Genomic DNA, 25,439 nt, shown 5'->3' with positions numbered 1-25,439 from the left:
TAAGGAAATCAGTGGGGCTGAGTGCATAAATTTTTCTTTAATTTCTAAGTAAATATTAACAAGTAAGAAATTTGTAATCAAATTAACAACTCTATGTAAATATAGTCACCATAATTTATGAGTTTTTTTTTTTTTTTTACAGTCACTGAAGTGGTACAGAAAGTACCACAAAATGTCTGAAAATAATCTGTAATTATTTAAGAAATTAAAGGCATATTACATTCCATGCAGGTGGGAGTGCTCATTATTTCACCAATTTCCAAATGTTACAGCATAAAATCTGAGAGAAAGTTTCACTGACTTTTAGAAGAAAGTGTATCATGCTTATTTTGGGATTAGAATTGATGACTGGAACTTTATTTGGTATAGAGAGAAAAAATTCATTCCCTTCTACTCCCATGGAGAGATATCCCATGTTCTCTGTGACCTAAACAGTATAATTAATGCCCTGGTTGTTATGCATGATCCGTCAGAATGGAGATTCTTAAACGACAGCTTAATACTGCACTTAAGAGGAATTCTGTTGATGTTTTTTGCATTGCAAAAACATGTTGACATATACAAAAGAAATTATGCCAGTCTAAAATTCTTAAAAAATGTGAAATATCACATCATATAGTGATTTAAAGGTGCCAACCATACTTTGTGGAGAACAGCAAAACTAAATTTGGTCATCAGATTAGAAAAATGTGGTAAAAAAAAAAAAATCTCAGACCTAGAAGCAAAAATATCAACAACAAAGAAGTATTTGTCTCTATAAGTAAAGTGCTTCTGCTGCTACCACCACCACATATAAACTGGGACTAACAAAACAGTTTGCTAAGACCATAGATAAGAGGGAGGCTGTCCTCATACATTAATTAAAAAATTCCTGAGAAAAGTGATGCTAAACCCATACTTGTGTTTTCAATGGTCCACAAATCAATGAGCTACAGCAAAATGATAATTTCATGACATGTCTCAGAAAGAAGTAAAGGCTTGGTTAGTATTCAAGAAGTTTGCAAAAAATATTTTAGGATAGGCATTTATAAATCTAAGGAGCACAAGAAGATTGTCAAAAATGTGCTTACTAGTTTCAAAAAACTTTTATATTCCATTAAAAAATAAAAAAATTTTTGTATCTGTAATCAATCATTTGTTTTGTGATAACAGAATCTAGTACAAAATCCTGAATGTCACTAAATAAAAAAAAAATCATAACGGTTATGTGATTGGTTAAAACAGAGAACTTTTATACTGTATGACGTTAAGCTTTGTTTTTAAAAAATAAATAGACTTTAGACAAAGAAAAAAAACCTTTTTCTAGTAATTAGTATATATCAAAGAGATACCTTATGAATAATTACAAAGCTTCTTCAACTAATACATTTTTAGGGCTGAAAACCTACAGCATTTATAATTCAAATAGAAACTTAATCTGAAATCTCAATAACTGAGTAACATACCATAATCTCAGTTACTAAATTTCTACAAAATGCCTCATCGCATGCCAAGTAGTGTTTTTACTTCTTCTGTCTCTTGTTGAAGTGAATCACTTGTATATAGCCTCAATAATTCATCTTTTTTCCTCTGAACCAGTGCTTCTTCAACCTACATAAAAGATAATATTTCAAGCATTACACTCAACAATGTGATATATAGATGTAAGCAACATGACACTATTCATTTTCAAACTTTCTGGCCAAAAAAAATAAAATAAAATAAATAAAATTTTCACTAGAGTAAAATTTGCACACAAATTTGAAGAGAACCAAAGGAAAAATGTAGAGCTAATACTAGCACTGAATAATAACTTTATAATCTTTTGTTTGAATGTAAACTGAACCATAAGTAAAGTTCATATTATTAACTATAATCTGTATTACACTCTATCCCTAACATTATTGGGGAAGGGGATCAGCAATCCTGAAAGCTTTAACATAAAATACACATTTTTAGATTACTTTCTGACTAAAAGGACCTTTGTGATAACTATTTACGTGTAAAGATTTCCGATTTCAGTTTAGGGCCTTATCAATGCCACAGTTTAAAACAAACACAGTGCATAGAAATAAAAATATAATTTTCTGGAGAATAACTAATGCCAGAAATCTCATGAATTACTTGCCTGAATTAATTTTTAAGTTTACTTCAATATTTTTATATACCTGCTTACAAATGTATTTGTAAGCAGGTAGAACTGGTGCTTACAAATGTGTTTTTATAATATAAAATTTTAATTATTCTATAATAGGGTATTTTATTTAAAATAATGATACACCTGTAAAATATTGTGAGAGATCAACCTTGCAACGTCATTTATTTTTAATGTGGCTGTGCAACGGAAAAGGTTGTTGGCCTCTGGTTTAAAACATTGTAGCACACATTAAATACTATATTTTCTGGATGATATAAGGTGTATCCATGTTTTCGAAAGCAAATTTTGGGGGTGGGGGAATTTTAGTAATAATTGAAATAATTCACAAGTAAGACTTGTGAATTGAAATTATTCACAAGTCTTACTAACCAAAATCTACTGCCCCACACACCTCTATTACTAATATTATAATCTGAACATTCAGATTTTTCAGAGTGTGTAACATCTTCAGTGCCACAAGAACATTGCCACAAATTTCTTTGTTAAATATAGCAACCTTTTATCTTGTGTTTCAGTAATTCCCATGAATTTTAAATCCATTCACATACCCCTAAAATTTTTAGTCACTTAATGCCAACAAATTAGTGCTTTTATCCCATCATGCATGAATGAATGAATACTTAAAAGGGTTTGTTAATTGAGATATTCAGTGGCTGCTGGCTAAAACCTTCTCAAATTATAACTAACTCGACGTTTAATCCAGCAACCACCCATTTTGTTGCATTTCTTACACGTTGTTGTTGTGGGAGTTTCTGGTGCAAGTGCTACATAGGCCATATTGTGCCTATCAAAGTAAGTGAGGGTACATGTGATAACTGCTCTGGCAGCAATTAGAATCAATCGTACATTTTAATTCGTTTCAAGTGAAAAATTCAGAGTTCTGCGTCATTGCATATGATGCTGCTGAGTGACATAGGGTTTGAGATGGAGCTGAAAGTAGACTGCCGGGCAGTGTTGAACAAGGTACATTCAATTAGTATGTGTGCTTTATTGATAATCTCTTACATGTGGTCTGAAATGATCACACACTAAAAAAAGCTAGATTTTTCAGAAAGCCACCACATTTTGACCAGCTAGGGATAAAAATATTACTATATGTATTTACTACATTTGGACCATAAAACACAAGGGAATCTTCGCCAATATTTTCCAAGAGAAAAAATGCATCTTGTGTTCTGGATATACAGTAATTTTGAAAGCTATTTGCATTCTAAAAAATCATATAATAACATGCAAAAATATTAAACTGGAATGGAAATTTTATTTTTTCTCTATCATTCTAGGATCTGGAGGAATGGCAATTCATACCCCATTCTGACAGTTCTGTCTTGACTTAAAATTACTGTGGGAAACAAGATCAATTAAATCCTGATCATATGGAGATTGTTGGTTACACTCATAAACCAGTGTAAAACTTAGTTCTTTGCATCCTGGATACAAAACTTAATATTAATTGTAGTCAAGGTATGTAGGATTTACATTGTCAGGGAGCTAGTAAAAGTTCAGTCTGTGCAGTTAAATGACACACTGACTGAACAGACTGAACACAGACTGAACTTTGTGTGTGCAAGCTGTCTTCTGTTTTCTTGATATCCAATTATTACTTCTTTAGGTTTTATAAAAAGGCTGATGATAGTGTTCAGCAGTATTTGATGAGGATGTTAGTAGGCCTCTTCTACCAAAACTGTTTGTGTTTCTTGTTTTGTACACACTTAATCCAAAGTTGTATGTGTACTCTATGGGGAATATTAAACTGAATTATCTAAGTGTGCTGTCTAAACTGGAGCAATGTGGCATTAAGGGCAAGTATCTGCTATGGATAAAGGGATGGTTAAGTGGAAGAAGACAGTGATTATCATTGGGCACTGCACTTTGTGGACTATTGTTATCAGTGCTGGGTCCATAGTTGTTTTCAATATTTATTAATGATTTCTGATGAAGGTATATCAAGCTTAATGTCAAAGTTTGCAGACGATACAAAGGTTTGCAGGGTGATCTACTGCAACAAAATCTAGGAAAATTGGATCAATGGGCTGAGCGGATAGTTGAAGTTTATGAATGCAATGTACTGCATATAGGTAGCAGTTAATCCCGAATAACTTATCAACTGTGTGGTACTATGCTCAAGGTAGTGGAAAATGAAAGACTGGGGATAATTTTGCAGTCAGATATGAAATTTTCAGAGCAGTGCAAACATGCTGCCAAGACAGCTCATTGGGTTTTGTCAGTGATATACAGAAACTTTGCTAGCACTGATAAGGAGGTGATTATCCTTTGTACAAGGCCATGGTTAGGCCACACCTTGAGTACTGTATATAGGTTTGGAGGCCTCACTTTAGGACAGATGTAGATCTGCTGGAAGGGGTGCAGAGAAGGACAACCAGATTGCTAAAGGGAACTAAAGGGTACTCTTACCTAGAAAGGCTTCAGTTCTGCAGCTTCTAGGTACCTGCAGGGATAATCAGATTGAGGTGTTTAAGACATTGAATGGATTGAGTTAGTTGAATGAGATGGCATTCTTTCTCTTACCAAGACTTCACATGAGGTGGCATAAATTTAAGTTGAGGAAGGATGGTTGCAGGATAGATGTAGGGAAGTTTGCCTTCAGCCAGTGGTTGGTTGGTTGTTGGAACAGTCTTCCACCTGTTATTGTGGAAGTGGCCAGTTTGAAAGTGTATCGTTTTTTGGCTGATGCTATATAAGCTTGCTTCCTTGTGTCATTTGCCACTGCTACTACTATCCAAGGTCTTCACATTATCAAAGATATTTTATTGTTTAAATAAGGACCTTGAATAATTCAAAGTTTAATATTCTTCATAGAGTACACATACAACTTTGAATGAAGTGTGTACCAAAAAAAAAAAACCCCACTTTTAAGTAATGACCTGAGAAGGGAACTAAAGGGTGCTCTTATCTGGTAAACCTATTCAAAGGTATGTAAAACATAGCAAACCCTTCATTTTGTATTTTTTGGAGTGCTAAAGTACTAATAGCATCAAACTACTGGTTTAAAAAACTTAGCACCACAAAATCAACTAATCCCAGTAATCCTTCACCCATCCATACTTTTTTCTCCTCTCCATAAGGGCTCTTTCTTATTCATAAAAAAAAAAAGAGAGAATTCTACATCATGTAAACAATATCAATCAGAGAGAGACTGCTGAGTGTCATTTAGTGTCCAAAATAAAGTAAGGTAGATTTCATGCAAACATTACTAACTTCAGTGCTATTGTCAGTGCACAGAATTTATTGAATAACATTTTGTTTTTGATTAATCATTAAAAAAAATCAACAAAAGGAGTTTACAATTCATTAACTTCAGAGAACAAGACAAAAAATTCTCAAAGAAATATACAATGGTGCAAAGAAAAAGTATGACACTGTTAAAGAGTTTGGGATACCAGTTAGTACTATATCAATATTGAAAAATAAAAGCTTGAAAGTGTAACTGATAGGAGACATTGCCAAATAAATTTTGTACACTTTACTGTGTTTGAGCTCTGAACATGAAGAGTTTTCAGCTCACTGAGGACTTGGGACCAAAGAGGGCGCTGACTCTCTTTAAAAATTACAGTTGTCAGTTGCAGGCTCCGAAAAAACGATACGTGTTTGCCTTTTTATTTACATAATTGTTATTTTATATTGTACTTAATACGTAGTCTTATAGTTACGCTGGTTATTTTTATTTTAATTTAGATAAACAGTTTTGTAGATATACGTAATACTTAATATACGTAAAACTGTTATTTTGTTCGAATCTTTCAGCCATTGTTTTTGTATATAGTGGTAGGGAATTCAAATTTTTAATTGACGTAGTTAGGTAGCTCTAACGTATAATTTATAGAGTAATACACTCCACTGTTTCTATTAGATAGCGTAGTATTGACATTTAATTAATTTAATTTATTGAAAGTATCATGCCCCAAACTAGAGCAGCAAAGCAACGGGCACAAAGTGGTAGGAGTGCTGTGACTTGGGGGAGAACTGGGGGGGGGGGGGCGATTCTCCAACGCATCACAGCCTAAAAAAATGTGCAACTTGTGAAATGTTTGTCGAACTCTCTGGAACGGAACATGATATTGCCATGGGGGTTGTCTTTGTGTGTGCACGATGTAAGGAGTGTAAGGAAATCAGGCGACAACTCAGCATTGTTATGGGCCTATATGAGAGTTTGAAGGACAGGGTGGATGCCCTCAAAAGATCTAAATTGAGGGGCCCATCAGGCTCTCAGCTGCCCACATCAACGCCAGAGCTTGCACTTGGTCATCACGCAACACAGCGGCAACCCCTAAGGCAGAATGCACTGGTCCCTCAGGAACTAGTAGTTGTTGGAGACTCTGTTGTGAGGGAAACGGGAAACATGCTTTGTAAAAAGGATAGGTGGAACAGGACCAGGGTATGTCTGCCAGGGGCAAAGGTTGATGACATTGTAGAGTGGATGTCATCTTTTAAGGGCACAAAAGGTGATATAGTTGTACACGTTGGCACTAATGATATTAAGGGTAGGAGACCGGCGGAATTACTTAACAAGTACAGGAAAGTACCGAACGTAAGCCGAGAATTAGGGTTGAATTTGAAAGTGTCTGCAATTCTGCCCAGACACAATAGAAGGGAGTATATGATGAGAGCCTTGTCGATCAATTCGGCCCTGGAAAGAATGTGTAAGGCTCAAGGGGTAGAATTTTTTTCAGCCTGGACTGTACTTGTTAACAGGAGAGACTGCTTCTATAGGGATGGGATACACTTAAATAGAAAGGGTGCAAGAATATTTGCTGATGCTATCGAGGCAGTGTTAGGTGGGTCGGAAAACTGATAGCTTGGGGGGGCTACAAGGACTAATAGTTTAACAGTAGCCGTAGGCAGAGGTGAAAGTGATTCTTGCACAACTTCCACTAGAATAAGTAGCGACCTGGAGCGTGGGGTGTTGGGGGTTTCAGGGACAGATGGCAGTTATCCTGAAATAGGTGGGTATATGGGATGTGTTAGGGTAACTAGGAGTAGGAGCATGTATGCTTGCATGTATACCAATACTAGAAGTATAGTAAATAAATTAGATGAATTTGAAGTGTTGGTCAAGACATCAAAGGCGGATATTGTTGGGATAGCAGAGACATGGTTTCACACAGATATAAGGAATGCTGAACTGGAATTTGAGGAGTACAATTTGTACAGAAAGGATAGAAAGGGAGGAGGTGTTATGCTGTTAATTAAGAAAAACAAAATCAAAAAAAGTGCATCCAGTTGATATAGATGAACAGTGCACTGTTGAGTCAGTTTGGTGTGACATAAGTACTGCGAAAGGAAGAGTAGGAGTGTGTTCTAGGCCTAATGACTCAAATGAGTACAATGAACAATTGTACAGAGAAATAGAGTGGGCTAGTAAATTGGAATGTCTTATAATGGGGGATTTTAACTTCCCAGATATTGACTGGAACTTGTGGGTTGGTCACTCACACACTAGTCAGACTTTTGTGGATTTATTGGATGATTGTTTTCTGAAGCAGCATGTTCAAGAGGCAACCAGAGAAAGTAATACTCTTGATCTGGTTATCAGCAGTGATCATTCGTGTATTAAGAATTTGCAGATAAAGGAATTTGCAGATAAGTTCTGCAAATTGTAGTGGCTGGAGACTAGGCACCTGCGCGGTGATCTGATTGAGGTGTATAAGGCTTTGAATGGGTTGAGCTCGCTGAATTCTGATTGGATCCTTCCACTTGTTCAGATTACGAACCTGAGGGGGCATAAATTCAAATTAAGAAAAGACAGATGTAGAATAGATGTGCGGAAATTTGCCTTTAGCCAGCGGGTGGTTAATTGCTGGAACAAACTTCCATCTGTCGTTGTGGAAGTTGATAGGTTGAATAAATTTGAGGAACTGGACAGGCATTTGGAGGGAATGGTGTGATTTTTTTTTTTTTTTTGGCTGTTGCTGCATAAGCTCATACACTTGGTTTCTTGCGTCACATGCCACTACTACTACTACTACTATTTAATCTCGTAGCTTTGGCTTATGTTCCACTATGACACTGCAATGGCAGCTCTTTCAGAGCTTAACGGAACCTCATCAGCTGTTGGCTAGTCTTTACTGACAAATGCATGCCAAACCAGTGGCTTATCCAGGTATCACCGTAAAGGAGGGTATGGCGACTAGGTCCAGGTATCATCGTAAGGGGTAGCATGGTGAACAGGCTTTTGAGTTTTTTTTAGAATACTTCCAGCGTTCTTTTTCTTTAATTTCAAATTTTTGGTTAAGGGGAGGGTATATCCCTCCTCTGCCCACCCCTGAATTTGCCCCTGTGCCAAACTGGGAATAAAGTTAAATAAAAACTTCCATTCCCAAGTGGGGAATGGAAGTTTTTATTTAAATGAAACTACTAGAATTGGACTACAATGGGCACAATACTATGGGATTACAGAGGTATATTTTATGGAGAGCAAATAATCCCTGATAAAAATTGAACACAGGGAAGTGTATGTATTTTATCTGATTTCAACTACTGTATTGAAATAAACTAACAAGGGTAGATCCAGAATTGGGAGGGGGGGAAGGAGGCTTGCATCAGCGATGTTACAAAGGATGGCAAATGCAAATTTTTTTCCTACATACAATTTTTTTCTTCAGTTTTCAAGTTCAATTATTAGGTGTAAAAATTAATAATAAATTATTCAGTTTATTGTTTCACCTTACAGTCTTTGGTGTGTCAGAATGTACATATTATTTTAATTAGAAGCATATACAGAATGGCAGGGGTGGGCAACCTTTATAAATGGCAAACCAAATAAAACGTCTGTGAGGTACACATTGACCAAATTTTCTTTAGGTTTCTATAATTTTTATGATTATTTTTGGATTAATAAAATGGTGTATAATGAAAAAATTGTCATAAGCAGTTTTACATTATTTATTGTAATATTTATACATACACGTACATATAATTAATTTTATCAATAACAAAAACAAAATACAAATTCAAGATAAAATTACAAAAATACAATTATAATAACAAAATACAAATACAATTCCAATAATTTCAGTACGAAAATTTGCAATATTTTATTGTTATCAGGATTGATATGTGGATCGACATTTGTCGTGGTAACGTGCAGAGTATTTTCAAAATTTAATTCAGATATTCCATTAATTCAAGAATATATATAATAAACGTTGGGCCATTTATTTATATATATTTTGAAAATGACCATGGGCCAGATTATGCACACTCGTGGGCTGAAAGTTGCCCACTCCTGCAGTAGGGCATAAAGAAAAATAATTTTTACTGGGAGACATGATGCAAGCATATATAGATTTAAAAAAGTACAATTTAATTTTTGGCTGATAGCAAACAAAAGATTAAAAATAAATAACTTAAAAATAATAAACCACATAACTTAGTACACTCTTTTGCTTTCAACTCCTGCATAAAAAAATATATTTATTATAATTCATCTTCCGTGTTAGCATTAGTAGAGGCATATGATGCAAGAAAGCAAGCACAGCAACCAAAAAAAAACCCTTCCCATTTCTCCCGCCCATTCGTTCCAAATGTTTGTCTAGTTCTGCCTTGAATTTATTTAAGCTATCAACTTCCACACCAACAGATGGAAGTTTGTTCCAGCAATCAACTACCTGCTGGCTAAAGGAAAATTTCCACACATCTATTTGACAACTGTCTTTCCTCAATTTCAGTTTATGCCCCCTCAGGTTTGTAATCTGAGCAAGAGGAAGAATCCCATCAGCATTGAGCCTGCTCAATCCATTCAAGGCCTTATACACCTCAATCAGATCGCCTCGCAGGTGCCTAGTCTCCAGACACTGCAATTTGCAGAACTTAAGCCTTTCTTTGTAAGAGCACCTCTTTATTCCCCTCACCAGTCTTGTTGCCCTTTTCTGTACTTGTTCTAGCAACTCTACATTCCTTAAAATGAGGCTTCCAAACCTGTACGCAGTACTCAAGATGTGGCCTAACCATTGCCTTATACAAGGGAATAATCACCTTCTTATCCCTGCTTGCAATATTCCTGTATATCATTGACAAGACCCCATGATCTACTCTGGCAGCATGCTTGCACTGCTCAGAAAACTTCATATCTGATTGCACAATTACCCCCAGGTCAATCATTCTCCACTACTCTGAGGTAACACCACCCAGTTGGTACATTTCTCTGGAGTTACTGCTGAAAAATGCAGTACAGGCAACTGCCATATAACATGGTTTCGCTCTAACACAATTGATAAATTACGGCAATCCTCGCACAACACAGTTTGAGAATTGCGGGAAATCTTGCATAACATTATTTTTGAGCTGTGCTGGGAAAACCCTATTATGTTTTCAACAATTCCATTCCTTTTTGAGAATCCCTGCTGTTGACTAGCTAGTCATTATCACTTTCATGATATTTTTCTAAAGCACATTTCTGGAGATGACTACCATAAAACAATAAAAACAATTTGTAGTTCCCAGTTTATTGATCTTCTTGCATTTGCTATAGTACCAATAGCTGGAATTCTGTGGGTTTTCACTTTATTATGGTGAAATGGAAGGGGAATATTTCCCCTTTCATGAAATATTCAATCATATTACAAACATAAATAAATGTTCAGAAACTCATCACTCTGTATCTCACTTGTGCATATCGTGTTTGTTGCAACTTGTGCATGCCGTGTTCTTTGTTATTAATTGCTTATTACTTTTACTGTTTTAAATTTTACAAAAAAAAAAAAAAGTCAGGGAACAGAAATATCAATTAGTTAGTATGTACATATTATAGTACATATTAATTAATCTATGTACATATGCGTAAATTTATTTTTATTTTGCTAACTTGAAAAATATTCTTCCGATTTTCACGTAAAATTTAACTTTGTTAGTTGGTAAGGTAATAAAGTTAAATTTGTGCTTTATATCTTTAAAGCAAGGGTCCACTGTATTTTGTTGGGAGATCCCTGGGTTAGGTTCTGTGCTATTGAACTTATGCTTGTTTGAGACCATAAAAAATTGTGACTTCAAAGCGTGCAGTCCATGACTTTTAAAGTTTCCGGTTTATTGGTCTTTTCTGTTAGTGTAATCAATTATAAATGGGTAGTAAACTCGATCTTTTAAGTAAACTTGCATATGCTATACTACCGATAGCTGGATTTCTGTGAGTTTTCACGTTATTATGGTGAAATGCGTTTCTCCTTCCATGAAATATTCAATCATATAAAAAAAACAAATAAATTTTCAGAAACTTATTACTCCATATCTCACTTGTGCATATCGTGTTTGTTGTAACTTGTGCGTGCCATGTTCTTGTTATTAACTGCTTATCATTTTAAATTTTAAAAAATTTTAAATGATAAGCAATTAAAAGCTGTTTTAAATTTTACAACAAAAAAAAAAATCAGTGAACAGAAATATCAATTAGTATGTACTTATTACAGTACGTATTAATTAAGCTAGGTACGTAAGCGTTTATTTATTTTTATTTTGCGAACTGGAAAATATTCTTCCAATTTTCACGTATCATTTAAAGTGGGGGTCCACTGTATTTTGTAGAGAGATCCCTGGGTTCTGTGCTATTGAACTTGTGCTTGTTTGAGACCATAAAAAATTGTGACTTTAAAGAGAGCAGAAGATATATGAAATCTAGAATCTGCAGAAGAGATTGTGCTTAGCAGCCACGAAGAGGAAGAAAATTATATAAATGTACATTATCTCACATATAAATATCACAGTTTGTGCGGTAAGACATTTGTTCAGTTATTACTATTTAAGTTACTATTATAAAAATAAAGTTAAAATATTAAGTTATTACTACTATAAAAATTAAGTTTCCGATAGTTATAAAAAAAAAACCCTTTTTGTACTGGTTCTTAGTTCCATATAACACGGTTTCACATTACACAAGATTTGGTAGGAACCAAATTACCATATTATACAAGGGTTACCTGTATTTATTATTATTCTTAGTTATTTTTTATTTTTATTATTTTATTTTGTTCATTTAAATTAATTATTTTTTTCATTTATTTTTGATATTATTTATTATTATTCTTAGATATATAGTATGTAACAAAAAAAAATAAATAAATAAGGTAAAATTTATTAATTAATTTATTAGTAAAATTAACACTTTTGGGGAACCTCGTTAATACAAAACATGAAAATTTAGCTCCCTTGAACTTTGTATTAATGAGATTAGACTGTAGTTGGAAATTGAAACCAGAACATTTTGCAAACACTTCATGTGTGCATCAATAAGCTTTTTAAAGACCAAGTTCAAAAGCAGCAAATTCAATGGATAACCTCAGGCAAAGCAAAGTTAACAAAAGCAAACAATTTAATGAACCCTGTTTTGAGTGTTATCTGTAGATCAGCAAAACTAGCACAGGAGAATTTACCTTCTGACATTAATAAATGTGCTTTTTTAAAATGCAGCATTAGTAATGCTATGAATAGTACTGAAGATGGCACTATTTTTGAGGAATCAGATAACAAAGACAAATTCAAAACTAGCAATGATGACTCATTTGACATGTATGATAATCATCCAGAAATAAAAATGATGAAGATGAGGACTTTGGTGGCTCTGAATAAAATTGTTTTTTCAAAGTTTTTGCCAATAAAAATTTTTTTCACACAACTTCAAACGGTTCTTACTTATTAACGTATTAAAGTAAGTGATAAACAATATCTTTGATAATACAAAATACATTAACATAAATATTCAATTCATTACTATCAAAAAAAAAAAAAAAAAAAGATTTTGGATCGAATAGTTTTGCATGCTTCACCCATAGGAATTGGCCAGTTTCAACTATGTCCTCAAAGCACATTTTCTAATATTGACTTTTATACAGCTCAATACATTTTCTAATATTGACTTTTATACAGCTCAATACATTTTCTGACTTCTCGAGACCCAAAGCTAGGTCAACTTGTACTCAAAATGTACTTGAGTATCTATGGTAATTCATTAAATTTTTTTTTAGCAAAAGCTTATTTCCAGTACTCACCTCTCCTCTATAATAAATTTGCACAGAAAATCCAAAGCGTTACGTTTGGATTTTCAAATGCTGGCATAACATTTTAAAAAACAAGCAAACTGCTTTATTTGAACCAGAAGAGAGGAACAAAAACAGAGTGAAGATAATATGCCTAGAATTATCAGCTTTCCTGTTTAGGAGGTGAGTACAGGCACTCCCCGACTTTCGTAACACTCGACTTACGGAAATTCAAATTTACGTGTTTTTACTGGATGGTGCAAACATTAAAAAAAAATCGTGGAAATGTATTTTGCATCCCATAGGAATAAATGGAGGTATAGTGAAAATATTGTAATGTGAGCCCAATAACACATTCGTTTTTTTTTTGTTTTTTTTTTGGTAATTCGTTCCAAGACCTTGGAAATTGAAATTTCACTATATAACTAAGCTATTTATCTCTCTAAAAGGACATTTTTATAATGGAAATTTCACTACACTTTCATCATCATAATGTTCGGTTATAAGAATCAATGTCAAATGCCTTTGTGATATTGTTCTAAAGCACATTTCTGGAGGTCACTACCATAAAACAATTTGCACTTTCCAGTTTATTGGGCTTTTCTGTTAGTGCATCTAATTATAAACACGTAGTAAACTTGATCTTATTCATTTGCGATAATCTCGATAACTGGAATTGTGTGAGTTTTTATGTTATTATGGCAAAATGTGTTTTCCCTTCACTGAAATCTTCAATCATATAAAAAACAAATAAATTTTCAGAATCTTCTCTTCATTTCTATTTATTTATTACGAGGATGAGGGGAAAGCGATCAACAGAAAGTGAAAGTGGTGGCAGTGCTAGGAAACGGAACAAAATTGATTTAGAAATGAAGATGAAAATGATTAACAAGTACGAAGGAGGACAAAGTTTGTCATTTTTGCATGGGAATTAGGTCTCACTGCTTCAGCGGCGAATACTATTTTAAAGGACAGTGAACATATAAAAGAACATATTAAAAGATCAACGTATTTCACACTAGGGCCAGTCCACACCAAAAGTGATCACAAAACAGAGTTTGGGTGCTATAAGAAGATGGAAAAGCTATTAATAATATGGATGGAAAATCAGATTCAGAAGTGAGTGCCCCTGAGTCTAATGGACATTCAAGCAAGAAGTATTTATAAAAATAATGATAAGTATGGCAAACCCCAAGCCAAGTTCCTGGAAAGCAACAGGTAGTTTAATAGGTTCAAGCATCATGCTGGTTTCCCCAACATTAAAGTATGCGGTGAAGTCACCAGTGACAATTCTACAACTGCAGAAAAATTTTGTGATGTGTTGGAAAAAACCCCTTCTAAATCTGCACAGCCGTCAACTTCCGCAGCAGTGTATTTTTCAGCTGGATGGAGAGTTATTCTGGCAACAATGCTCAAAAGGTAAAACCTGCTGACATTATGACTGTCTGCTCTCTCTTTTTTGTAATTTTATAATTTGGTACACTTTTGTAATTTTTCCTGCACATGAGATAAAAAAATTGAATAATTCTATTTTCAAGTTCGTTGAACATTTCTTTTTTGCTTCAATCAAATTCAGCACGCATAGTTGCGGGTGCGGAATTTTCCCTAAATGCTTACTCAGGGAAATTCCGACTTACGTAGCATTCCACGGAACGCAACCCTTACATTAGTCAGGGAGTGGCTGTACTGGGAAATAAGTTTTTGCCAAAAATTTTTTAATGAGCCTGCTGATATTTATGGATGTACTGTACGATAAGCCTCACTCTTGAAAAAGGAGGTGGATGCCTCTGAAAGCCATGGTGTTTAATGCTTTATTATCCTGTGTTTTATCTACATTGTTTATTGTAATTTATTCATTACAGTTTAAAATTTCATATTTTATTGTACAGACAGTTACCCTGTCTGTACAAATAAATTTTCAGAATCTGCTCTTCATTTCTATTTACTTATTACAAGGATATCAGTTTTATTCGATGGAATTATATCATTCTATTTATTTTGTTTATTTGCATCATTATTATTTTAATATAACACAACACTATTTATTTATTTTATTTAATAATGGTTGGTGTAGGATTGTGCAGTTATTATGAATAGGGTTCTGATTAATAGTTACTCTACAAACCAAAGGTGTTTTAGCCTGCTTTCTCACTGGCTGGCACCAATTACTGGGAACTCCATGTTGAAGGTATATAGAATATTGTGGTGCTGTAACTACCACACAGTCAAAGACTATCTTCATTTTTTCATAAAAGGAAAGCACCGTATAAATTACAGCACAGTGATCCTTCAGGAGATGTAAGTTTGAGTACAAGATCATTTTAATAGTACAGTCAGTCCTCGTATAACACGTGTTTACACTACATGAATTCGATCATACACGATTTATAAACAGGGGAACGATATCTTATATAACACGAACCAAATTCGCTTATGCACGATTCGCCTTTGTGTTTACAAGAAATGGCAGTCGAACGCAGCATCCCAACCGAACGCAACACGATAGGAATGAAGAGAAGATTCTGAAAATGTATTTATGTTTTTTATATAAGTGAAGGGGAAACACATTTCACCATAATAACGTAAAAACCAACACAATTCCAGCTATCGGTATAATCGCAAATGCAATTGGATCGAGTTTATTACCAGTTTATAACAGATTCCACTAGCAGAAACGCAACTGGAAATTGTTTTTTATTGTTTTATGGTAGTAACCCCTAGAAATGTGCTTTAGTAAAATGTGAAGTGTTAATAGTGTATCTCTGCCTTTATGGTGTTGTTTATTCAGTTGCTCTACACACGCGCAGCTTTGTTTATGTGTATCAAGCGTGCCCCCTCATTTTGTAATTGTGCTTTATTCCCTAAAAATGAGTAAAATACTTAAAAGGTGTGAAAAGGAAGCGTCCTGGTGAAGATACTGCAGATTCAGAGAGAAAAAGAAAAGCAATATCGATAAACAGAGGCGAACTGGGTCAAAAATTCTTACCTAGGAAATTTTATAGTGGCCTCATACTAGTGTTTATGGCCAAAATCACACTGGCCTCTGGCCCACAGGGGTTTCCCCGGTAAGGCTTAGGCCAGTCCGCCTCTGTCGATAGAGAAAAAAAATATGAAATTGTGAAACGCTTTGAGCGAAATGAAAGACCATGTGATATTGCACATGCTACAGACCTAAATGAGGCAACGCCGAGAATTAGAAAGAATGCAGAGAAAATAAAAACAACTTTCATAGCAGGAACAACTCAAAGTGTAATTAAAATCCATTAGATTAAGACACAAAGAATTGGTAGAGATGGAACGCCTGTCATCTGTTTGGATAGAAAATCAAACAAAAAACAAGTTTGCTTACGATAGAAGTAAAAGCATTAGCAATATTTTATTACGTAATAGTCGTAATAAAATGCGTAAGTATTTTATTATGATTATTTATTGTGTTTGGTAATGTTTTCGTTACAAATGTGTGTTCAATCTTGGGTGGTTGGCACCTAACCCCATTTTTCTCATAGGGCCTGTTGTTTATATTGCACAATTTTGCATTGCACGAGGGTTTCTAGGAACACAACTATCGTGCTATACGAGGACTGACTGTACACAGAATTACAGAGACTGAAAATTATGCAAAAAAAAAAAAAGGTACATTTTAAGGCATGTGGCCCTGTATGGAAAATGATTTAATGGTAAATGCCAATGTGTCTGATTAGATAGCTCATATTTTGACTGTACACTATTAATGATATGCAGTTAAATATGAAGATACATCTGCTGAACATTCTTATGCATGATGACTATGGCATCGAGTGTTAAGAAAATCAAAAAGTAATTTTCCAATACATCTGCAATTGCTAACTATCAAATTCCCACTGTATTAAAGCTGCAAGATTTTTCTGTATTTAAATATTAGTATTTTTAATTAACATGGTGATTTCCAGAGGATTGGTTAACATGTCCTGTTCCGAAAGGTTCAAAGAAAACTAATAGTAGTAATTTTAGACCAATATAAAGTGCATCACCTTTTTTTAGAAATCCTTCAGTAATTATTATTATTATTGAAACAGATTTTTTAAATTGAATATGTTCCATTTAAAAAATCTGTTTCAATAATAATAATAATCACTGAAGGATTTCTAAAAAAAAAGTGACGCACTTTATATTGGTCTAAAATTACTACTATTAGTTTTCTTTGAACCTTTCGGAACAGGACATGTTAGATCCAAATAAAGTTTTGCTTCCACCACTCAATGTAAAGTGGTGGAAGCAAAACTTTATTTGGATTTAACAGAAGTTCAAATGCTTCATTCTTCATTCCAGATGTTAATGATTTTCGTTGAGGCCAACTCCTCTTCTCATAGTGCATATCCTTGGCATGACTATCCCATTCGTAGAGAAAACAAACAATATTTAGTGTAACCCTTTTGTAGTCCTAATAAAATGGTGATTACCTTTAAATCACCACATATCTGCCACTTATACTTCTGATAGTGCACACCTAAGAGGATGTTCTCCATGTTTGCATATGTTTCTTTTTTGTGGATGGTTGTTTAGGAAGGTTGTTTGGTTTTTTAAGGAGCATTAGCAACTAAGACCATATTGCTCCGGGAATATGCGGTGGTCATTCCCTGACTTTTCCGCATCTTCCGTATTTGACGGTGACGGGCTCAAACCCCGGTCTAATCAAGAAGCATGTGCTACGCACTGCTGATCCTTCCCACCTGGCTATGGAGGCGCCTTTTTGTGGATGGCATATGCAAGAGGTATTGAAGGCAACTTATTTCCACTGTGTAATAACACAGCCTTAAGGCTAATCTTAGAAGCATACATAAATAATCGCCATTCTTTGGGAACGTGCCTCATGTTCATTGCTGCCATTAGATCATCAAATCTCTACAAACGGTGAGTTCAACTTCTGTTTGACAGAATTTATCATAGTCTTTATTTCAAGTATGAAATGCTGTCATTTCCACAGAATGATCTAGAAGATTCTACTGTTGTAGCCTCGAGGCCAAAAGCTCTGCCTTATTCTTCTGCAGTTCAAGATCCCTGATGAGTTCATTAAACTCACTTTCTATAATCTTGTGGTTCAGAAGGATAAAGGCTTGGATAAAACGGTAGACCCCTTGACGTAGACGGCTGCTGTACTTCTTCGTGTATATCAAGTTGATGTTCATTAGTGTCTTCATCTTCATCAGAGTGTACAGAAAAACAATAGAGTGGTTCAGGAATAGGTAGTACTTCACCATGAGGCATGGGACGAATTTCAAATTTCATATTTGGGTATATCACCGTCACTTTTTCTTCACTGCCATCCCTTTTCTAAAAGGAGGCACCATATAGAAGGTGTTGGCTGCCTCCATATCTTCTTTTGAGTGTAACTTATTTTCTTTCCCCATGCTGCTAATCTTGCAGATGAGGAAATATTATTTATTTGCTGATTATCTCCACTATATTTCTTTCTCTATACTCAATTAACTGTTATAATCTTCTCACTTATTTTTCAGGGGATATCTCCCTCTTCCCATACTTCTATTTCTTTCCTCCCTAATCAATTCCCCTACTTCTCCTGTATCTTCCCTCTCCTTTCCTTTAAATTCTTTGTATCTCTCTCTCTACTTCTATTTTCTTCTTTTCGGGGATGCCTTTTCCTTTTATCCTCTTGCTTTCATCCAATTCCCACACTATTCCTTCTGTTTTCCTTTCTTTGAAAATTTGGGGCTCCAGGTTTGACTGATTGCCACAGTAAATGATCTAGTAGTAATAATTTAATAGTAATAAAGTGCATCAGCTATTTTTTAGAAATCCTTCAGTAATTATTATTATTATTGAAACAGATTTTTTAAATTGAATATGTTCCATTTAAAAAATCTGTTTCAATAATAATAATGTCTCAGGTAGAATGTGGACCCTGGCATGCCTCCTCGTGGCCAAGGTTGGGAGTCAGGGGGCACAGGACCCGGTGTCCCCTGGCTGCGAAGTTGCCAGGTGCCATCACTCAACATAACAAAACACATACTCGCACACCTACATAAATAAGGTCTAGCATTTGAAAAAATTGCCTTTTCTAATGCTAAAGCAGCATATAGGAGAAACCCTGGAAACTGCAATTAATCAAACGCACCTTGACCTTGAATTCATACTGATTTGACTGCCTCCCAGAGTTGTTGCAAATTGGATGGTTGTGGATTTCTATTCTTGAGAGCTCGTTCCACCTTATCCAACAGGAGCTCAGTTCGATTAAGATTAGGTGAGTGGCTCCAGCCACTGCCATAGGTTGAATCACTCTCGTATTCCTGCAACCAGTTCTGTACAATTCTGGCCTTACTGACATAGGCAGTGGTGTTCAACCTCTTCCTATACAGGAGCCACATTCAAAGTTAGATTTGTTTCGCAAGCCACACTGAGTGATTCTCAAAAAATTAGTGTGTTACATTTTCCATATCTTGTTACATGTAAAAGGAAGTTTCTATTTTCATGTTACCATTTTTTACTTTCAGGCTATTTATAAAAAATGCAACTTCCCAACACTTATGTGCAATGAATCTATGTTAGTGATTTATTTTTTTAGATTTTATTAAAATTATAAAAATATTACTTAATTTTGATTTTTTAAAAAAACTTTACTTTTGTTTTTTAAAAAAATATCTTACTTTTGCTTTTAAATGCTCTCTTTAGAAAATTTACAACCTGAAAAGATCACTAATTTTCAATTTTAAGGTGAATAAACAAATATAATGATACACCTAAAATTGAAAATATTCAAAAATGTTATTATTAAGTAATATGCACAATAACATTTATTGAACAAAACCTAACATTTAATGAAATTATTAAGGCTGGATGGTTTTAGACAATTATTCAAAATTTGGCTGAAAATTTTTGAAGCCAATTCTCAATATGGAATGAAGGTTATTCTTTCTTTTAAATATTTGATTTCATGTGTGAAAAAATTTGCTCGCAAACATACATTGATCCTAACAAATAGCCATTTTCATGGCATTTTCTTTTATTAGCAGAAAATCTTCAGATGGGAAAGCCTTGTAGAATTCAAGAAATTTATTTTCGCAGTCTATAATACTTTTTAAAAGCCATGTTTTGGGTTGAAGATCAATAATTTCAAGTTGCATGCTGGGATTGTAGTTTTCAGCCACAGAAGTAAATGGATTCTCAAACAAGCGTATGTCTTTTTCATGGGATCTTATATCAGCAAATCAACTCTCAAACTCATCAAAAAGTAACTGTAATAACAAGAGACAACGAGTGTTTGGAAATGTTTCTCTTTTAGCTCGGTACAACATTCAAAGTGAACTAAATTGTCTTGCTCAATTTGGGATTTATATAATAACAACTTATTCTGAAATGATTTGATGTCACCATACAAATCAGAGACCAATTTTCCTTTCCCTTGTAGTTTTAATTTAAGTATGCATTTAAATGACGAGAAATGTCTGTAAGAATTTCAAGATCAAAGAGCCACTCCATATTTGATAGTTATTTTATTGGTTTCCCATTTTCTGTCATAAAAATATCAATTTCATGATGCATTTTAAAGAAACGATATAACACTTTGCACAACTAAGCCATCTCACTGCACTATGTAAAATTACACCTTTGTATTCAGTTTCAATTTCTGAAAGAAACAGTTGAAACAAAGAGTGATTAAGGCCATATGATCATATAAAATTTACAGTTGAAATAACCACATTCATAACCTACTGGAGATCCAATACTTTATCTTGATGCACAATGCAGTAAATTCTAATCATAGGTTCAGCTCCGATATCTATCATTTTCTTGGTTATTCTACCCATAGTCCAATGTTTTTCCCAATCATATTTTTTGCACTGTCAGTTGTGACTCTTACCAGGTTTTTAATATTCAATCCTAACTTTTCAATATATTGGCAAAAACTTTGGAAAAGATTTTCACCTGTAGTTATTCCACGCATACTCTGTAAATCAGCTGAATCTTCAACTGATACAAAATTATCATTAATTCCACATATGAACATAAGGAGTTGGGCTGTGTCATTTACATCAGTACTGTCATACAGTGCCATACTAAAATATTTCATTTGTTTTATGTGTTTCCAAAAGTTGTTCGAACAAATTCTTTCCAATATTGTCTACTCTTTGCATAATTGTTTGTTGAGACAAACTAATGTCTTGTACCATTGTTCATTTCTCCAGACAAATTTCTTCCACAACTTTTAACAAACACTTTAACAAATTCACCATCACTGAATGGTTTACTTTCAAAAGTGATCAAATGTGTCACTTGATAACTGACACTTACAGAAGATAAATTTCTTGCATGATATATTTTCAGTGTGTTTTGTTGTTTTCTTAATTTGTTTTGTAACTTTGAACACTTATTTTTGCAACACTCCTTTATATTGACCATAAGATTTATGCTGCAGTGTCATTTTTCTTTAAAAACTGACACAATCTCCTTACACATCAAACACATTGCTTTTTCTTCGTACTCAATGAAGAAAGCCTTCAGTCCACCTTTGATTAAAAACATGACACTCCAAATTGACTCCTCTTTCGGAACATTTTTAAGGATGGTCTTTTAATTCAATACCAATTAATAATAATTCAATACAATGAACAAGTTATATCAAAATAGTAGAATTTCACAATATGAAAAGATTGATATGTACATAACTATATTTAGTGTACATATTACTGCACCGTATTTCATTGTAATTTATAGGCAAAATAATTTATGTAACATTTAATTAAATTACATTAAAATAAAACTATTTTATTGTAATTTAATTATATTAGCATTAGTAGAGGCATATGATGCAAGAAAGCAAGCTTATACAGCACAACCAAAAAAAAAAAAAAAAAAAAATCCCATTTCACACATCCATTCACTCTAAAAGGTTGTCCACTTTTTCCTTGAATTTATTTAAGCTATCAACTTCCAAAACAACGACAGATGGAAGTTTGTTCCAGCAATCAACTGCCAGATAGCTAAAGGCAAATTTCCACACATCTATTCCACAACTGTCTTTCCTCAATTTGAATTTAATTCCCCTCTGGTGCATAATCTGAGCAAGAGGAAGAATCCATCAGCATTGAGCTTTCTCAAACCATTCAAAGCCTTAAACGCCTCAATCAAATCACCTCGCAGGGCCTCCTCCACATGCTGCAATTTGCAGGACTTAAGTCTTTCTTGGTAAGACACTCCTTTGTTCCCCTCACCAATCTCATTGCCCCTCTCTGTACTTGTTCCAGCAACTCTATATCCTTCCTAAAATACCCACACCTTGAGTACTCCAGACCTGTATGCAGTACTCAAGGTGTGGCCTGACCTTCGCCTTATACAAAGGGAGAATCATCTCCTCATCCCTGCTAGCAAAGTTCCTGTATATCACTGACAAGACCCCATGAGCTACTCTGGCAGCCTGTCTGCACTGCTCTGAAAACTTCATATCTGATGGCGGCACAATTACCCTCAGGTCTTTTTCATTCTCCACTACCCTGAGTTTAGTACCGCACAAGCTGGTACGTTACTACTATATGCTTCATGCTTTAGTACACTTCTTCATCTAATGGGGTTGTAGTTCCTGAGTGTTTTTCATTGGACTTTACTAACTGGATCTGTGTTTTAAATATAGGTATTTATGTGTATTTACATATACTGTATAAGTGGATTCATGTATCGATGTCTCTAAGTACGGAATTGTATGATATGGTGGAGATGCCAGTTTTTGGCAGGGAATGCTTAGTATAATAAATAAATAAATGTCCATCTCATCTTTAAGATGAATTTCGAGAATTACATCAATCTCGATATGAGATTTCTTCAGTATCCACAACATTATCTTTGTTCTGTTGGTTGTTGAGTATGATTTTTATGTGGAGATATCATTAGCAATGCCTTCACAGCAAGTGTGATAGGTTTCTGGGACAGTTATTCATTTGGTAAGGAGAGCAGCGACCGTGCCCAGTCAGATATTGAAGTATTCGGACACACTGAGCAATCAGTCTGTGTTGATATAAAATGTAGCTTGTGATGATGCATATATTGATGATTTATCTACTATTGATGCATATGTTGATGATTTACCAGGTAGCAGAAACTACTTCTTTGTTTCTTGGTATGGGACTTTATGCTCAACCTTATATTTTTGAATTTTTTTCTCTCTTTTCCAGGGGATGCAGTCCTTTGAAAAGGTCTGTATGTTCACCTTCACATTTTGGACAAATTTGGACTTGAGAAGTGCAATTTTTGTGGGTGTGTTTTTTAGATCCACATGGAACAAGGGCTACACCTCTGCAGGCTGTTTATGAGTGACCAAATTTTTTGCACTTAAAACATTAGATTGGGTTAGAATGTATGGTCGCACTTTAGGTATCTAGCTTTTATAATTATTGGTGTTTTGAAAGTGAGGATAACTGTATGAGTAGGAACAAGCATTCCCCCTTTTTTTAATAACTATTCTTTTAGTATTCACTTTGTTTGATCTTTTAGTTCTTGTACATTTTCCTTCTCTGATACACTGGGCAGATCCCACTCTGCAAAAACCCCTTTAGAGGGGTTCAGGGTGACATGTGGGTCACGTTTGTGGTAATTCTGCAGATGGTGAATATTTTCATTAGTCTCTCTCTCTCTCTGCATGTCTATGTTCAGTCATTTCAAAAAGGAAATCCCCAGATTGCAGTTTCTGAATGATTTTTAGGCCAGCCACATTTTCAAGACATTTCTGAATTAAAAATGGGGGAAGCTTACTCAGTGGATAGTTTGTAAAATATAAAATATAAAAAGCAAAATATAAAAAAAAAAAAGGAGCAGTAGGGGGTCTCTGTTCCTTCTTCTTCCTCTCTCTCTCTCTCTCTCTCTCTCTCTCTCTCTCTCTCTCTCTCTCTCTCTCTCTCTCTCTCTCTCTCTCTCTTTTCTTTGTCTCTTTGCATTAGATGCATTTGGTTTGTCTTGTTTGTATGAAAGAACTGAATCAAAATATTCATAATGGAACTATTTGTTGTCATTCACTGTTGATCTTTTTAGTCCTGGCTTTGTTTTCTTCTCCCAGGTTTATAGCCCTGCCATGTGGAGGCAGCAGCGACGCCACCAATGACCAAACAACTGTTAGAGATAGTTAAGTTAATAGATATACAGTAAACCCCCGCTATTCGCGGGGGTTACGTTCCTGAGAAATGTCGCGAATACCGAAAACGTGAATACTGAGTTATGGCTCCCATAGTAATAAAGTGGTTCCGTTCCAAAGTATGAAATATATAAGAAAAACTAGTCTAAAATTTTGTCTATGTATGTATTATATGTACCTTCATAATATGACTATGTACATCGACAGTATATAGTGAAATGCAAGCATATGACATCGAAATGAAAATAAGAAACAATTTAATATTAAATGTAATATTTATTAGAAACTTCAAACAAATCTTTCAATCCAGCGCCTTTGCTAGCTAAAAAACTTATCCTGCCAGTGTTATCACCAGTTGTTTGTTTTTTGGTTTTTTTAGGAGCATTAGCAACTAAGGCCATATTGCTCCGGGATATGTGGTGGTCATTCTCTGACCTTTCCGCATCCTCGTATTTGGTGGTGACGGGCTCAAACCCCGGTCTAATCAAGAAGCGTGTGCTACGCAGTGTTGCTGCTGCTCCTTCCCACCTGGCTACGGAGGCGCCTGTTATCACCAGTTTTGCTAAAGTGTTGATAAAGGAGTTTTGCCTTTTCACGAATGATGAGTGAACTTAACGGAATTTTATTTCGAGTTCGGTCTTCTATCCACAGATTTAAAGCCTTTTCCATTTTTTCTAATTTAACATCACGAGTTACAGAGCAAATTTTTGAAGCAATTAGCGCGTTTTCACGGACACTACGGCGGATTTTTTATTCCGATTTCTTGATTGATCGTACCGTTGACTCATTGATTTTATAATGTTTTGCCACTGAGGAGACACTTTCACCATTAGAAATTTTATCTAATAACTCAATTTTATTCGCTAATGTCATCACCTTCTTTGATATTTTCACATTTCTCTTGTTATTCGTAGCCATATTTTTGTAGGGGTTAGAAAGAACTTGTCCATGATGTCTATGTTCAGTCATTTCAAAAAGGAAATCCCCAGATTGCAGTTTCTGAATGATTTTTAGGCCAGCCACATTTCGTTAACACACTCGAAAAAGTTTGTTTTACACTGCAAAACGGTAGATTTATCATTTTTTAAGCATATCAATTTATAAATTGATACATTTATTCAATTTATAAGCATATAAATTAAAAACAAACGACGAAACCTTCCATGACAAGCGCATAACATATACTGAACAAGGATTAGCGAGA

At 34.5% G+C, this 25,439-nt stretch overlaps 1 protein-coding gene across 2 annotated transcripts in view; it reads right to left on the bottom strand.

The window, feature by feature from the left end:
* Window positions 1-1,479: 1,479 nt before the first annotated feature.
* Window positions 1,480-25,439, bottom strand: part of LOC150086881 (pre-mRNA-splicing factor ISY1 homolog) — a 235,017-nt gene continuing 211,057 nt past the window's right edge. For both annotated transcript variants that reach the window (XM_090371648.1, XM_090371649.1), the window contains exon 9: window positions 1,480-1,590. In XM_090371648.1, the coding sequence (XP_090227774.1) occupies window positions 1,480-1,590 (111 nt within the window). The remainder of the gene's footprint in view (window positions 1,591-25,439) is intronic.

The sequence above is a fragment of the Mastigoproctus giganteus genome, chromosome 4 (genome assembly GCF_048544385.1).
Source record: "Mastigoproctus giganteus isolate SK-2022 chromosome 4, ASM4854438v1, whole genome shotgun sequence".
Lineage (NCBI taxonomy): Eukaryota > Metazoa > Arthropoda > Arachnida > Uropygi > Thelyphonidae > Mastigoproctus > Mastigoproctus giganteus.
Note: the sequence above shows the minus strand (reverse complement) of the source record. Positions and strands in the feature narration are given on the sequence as shown.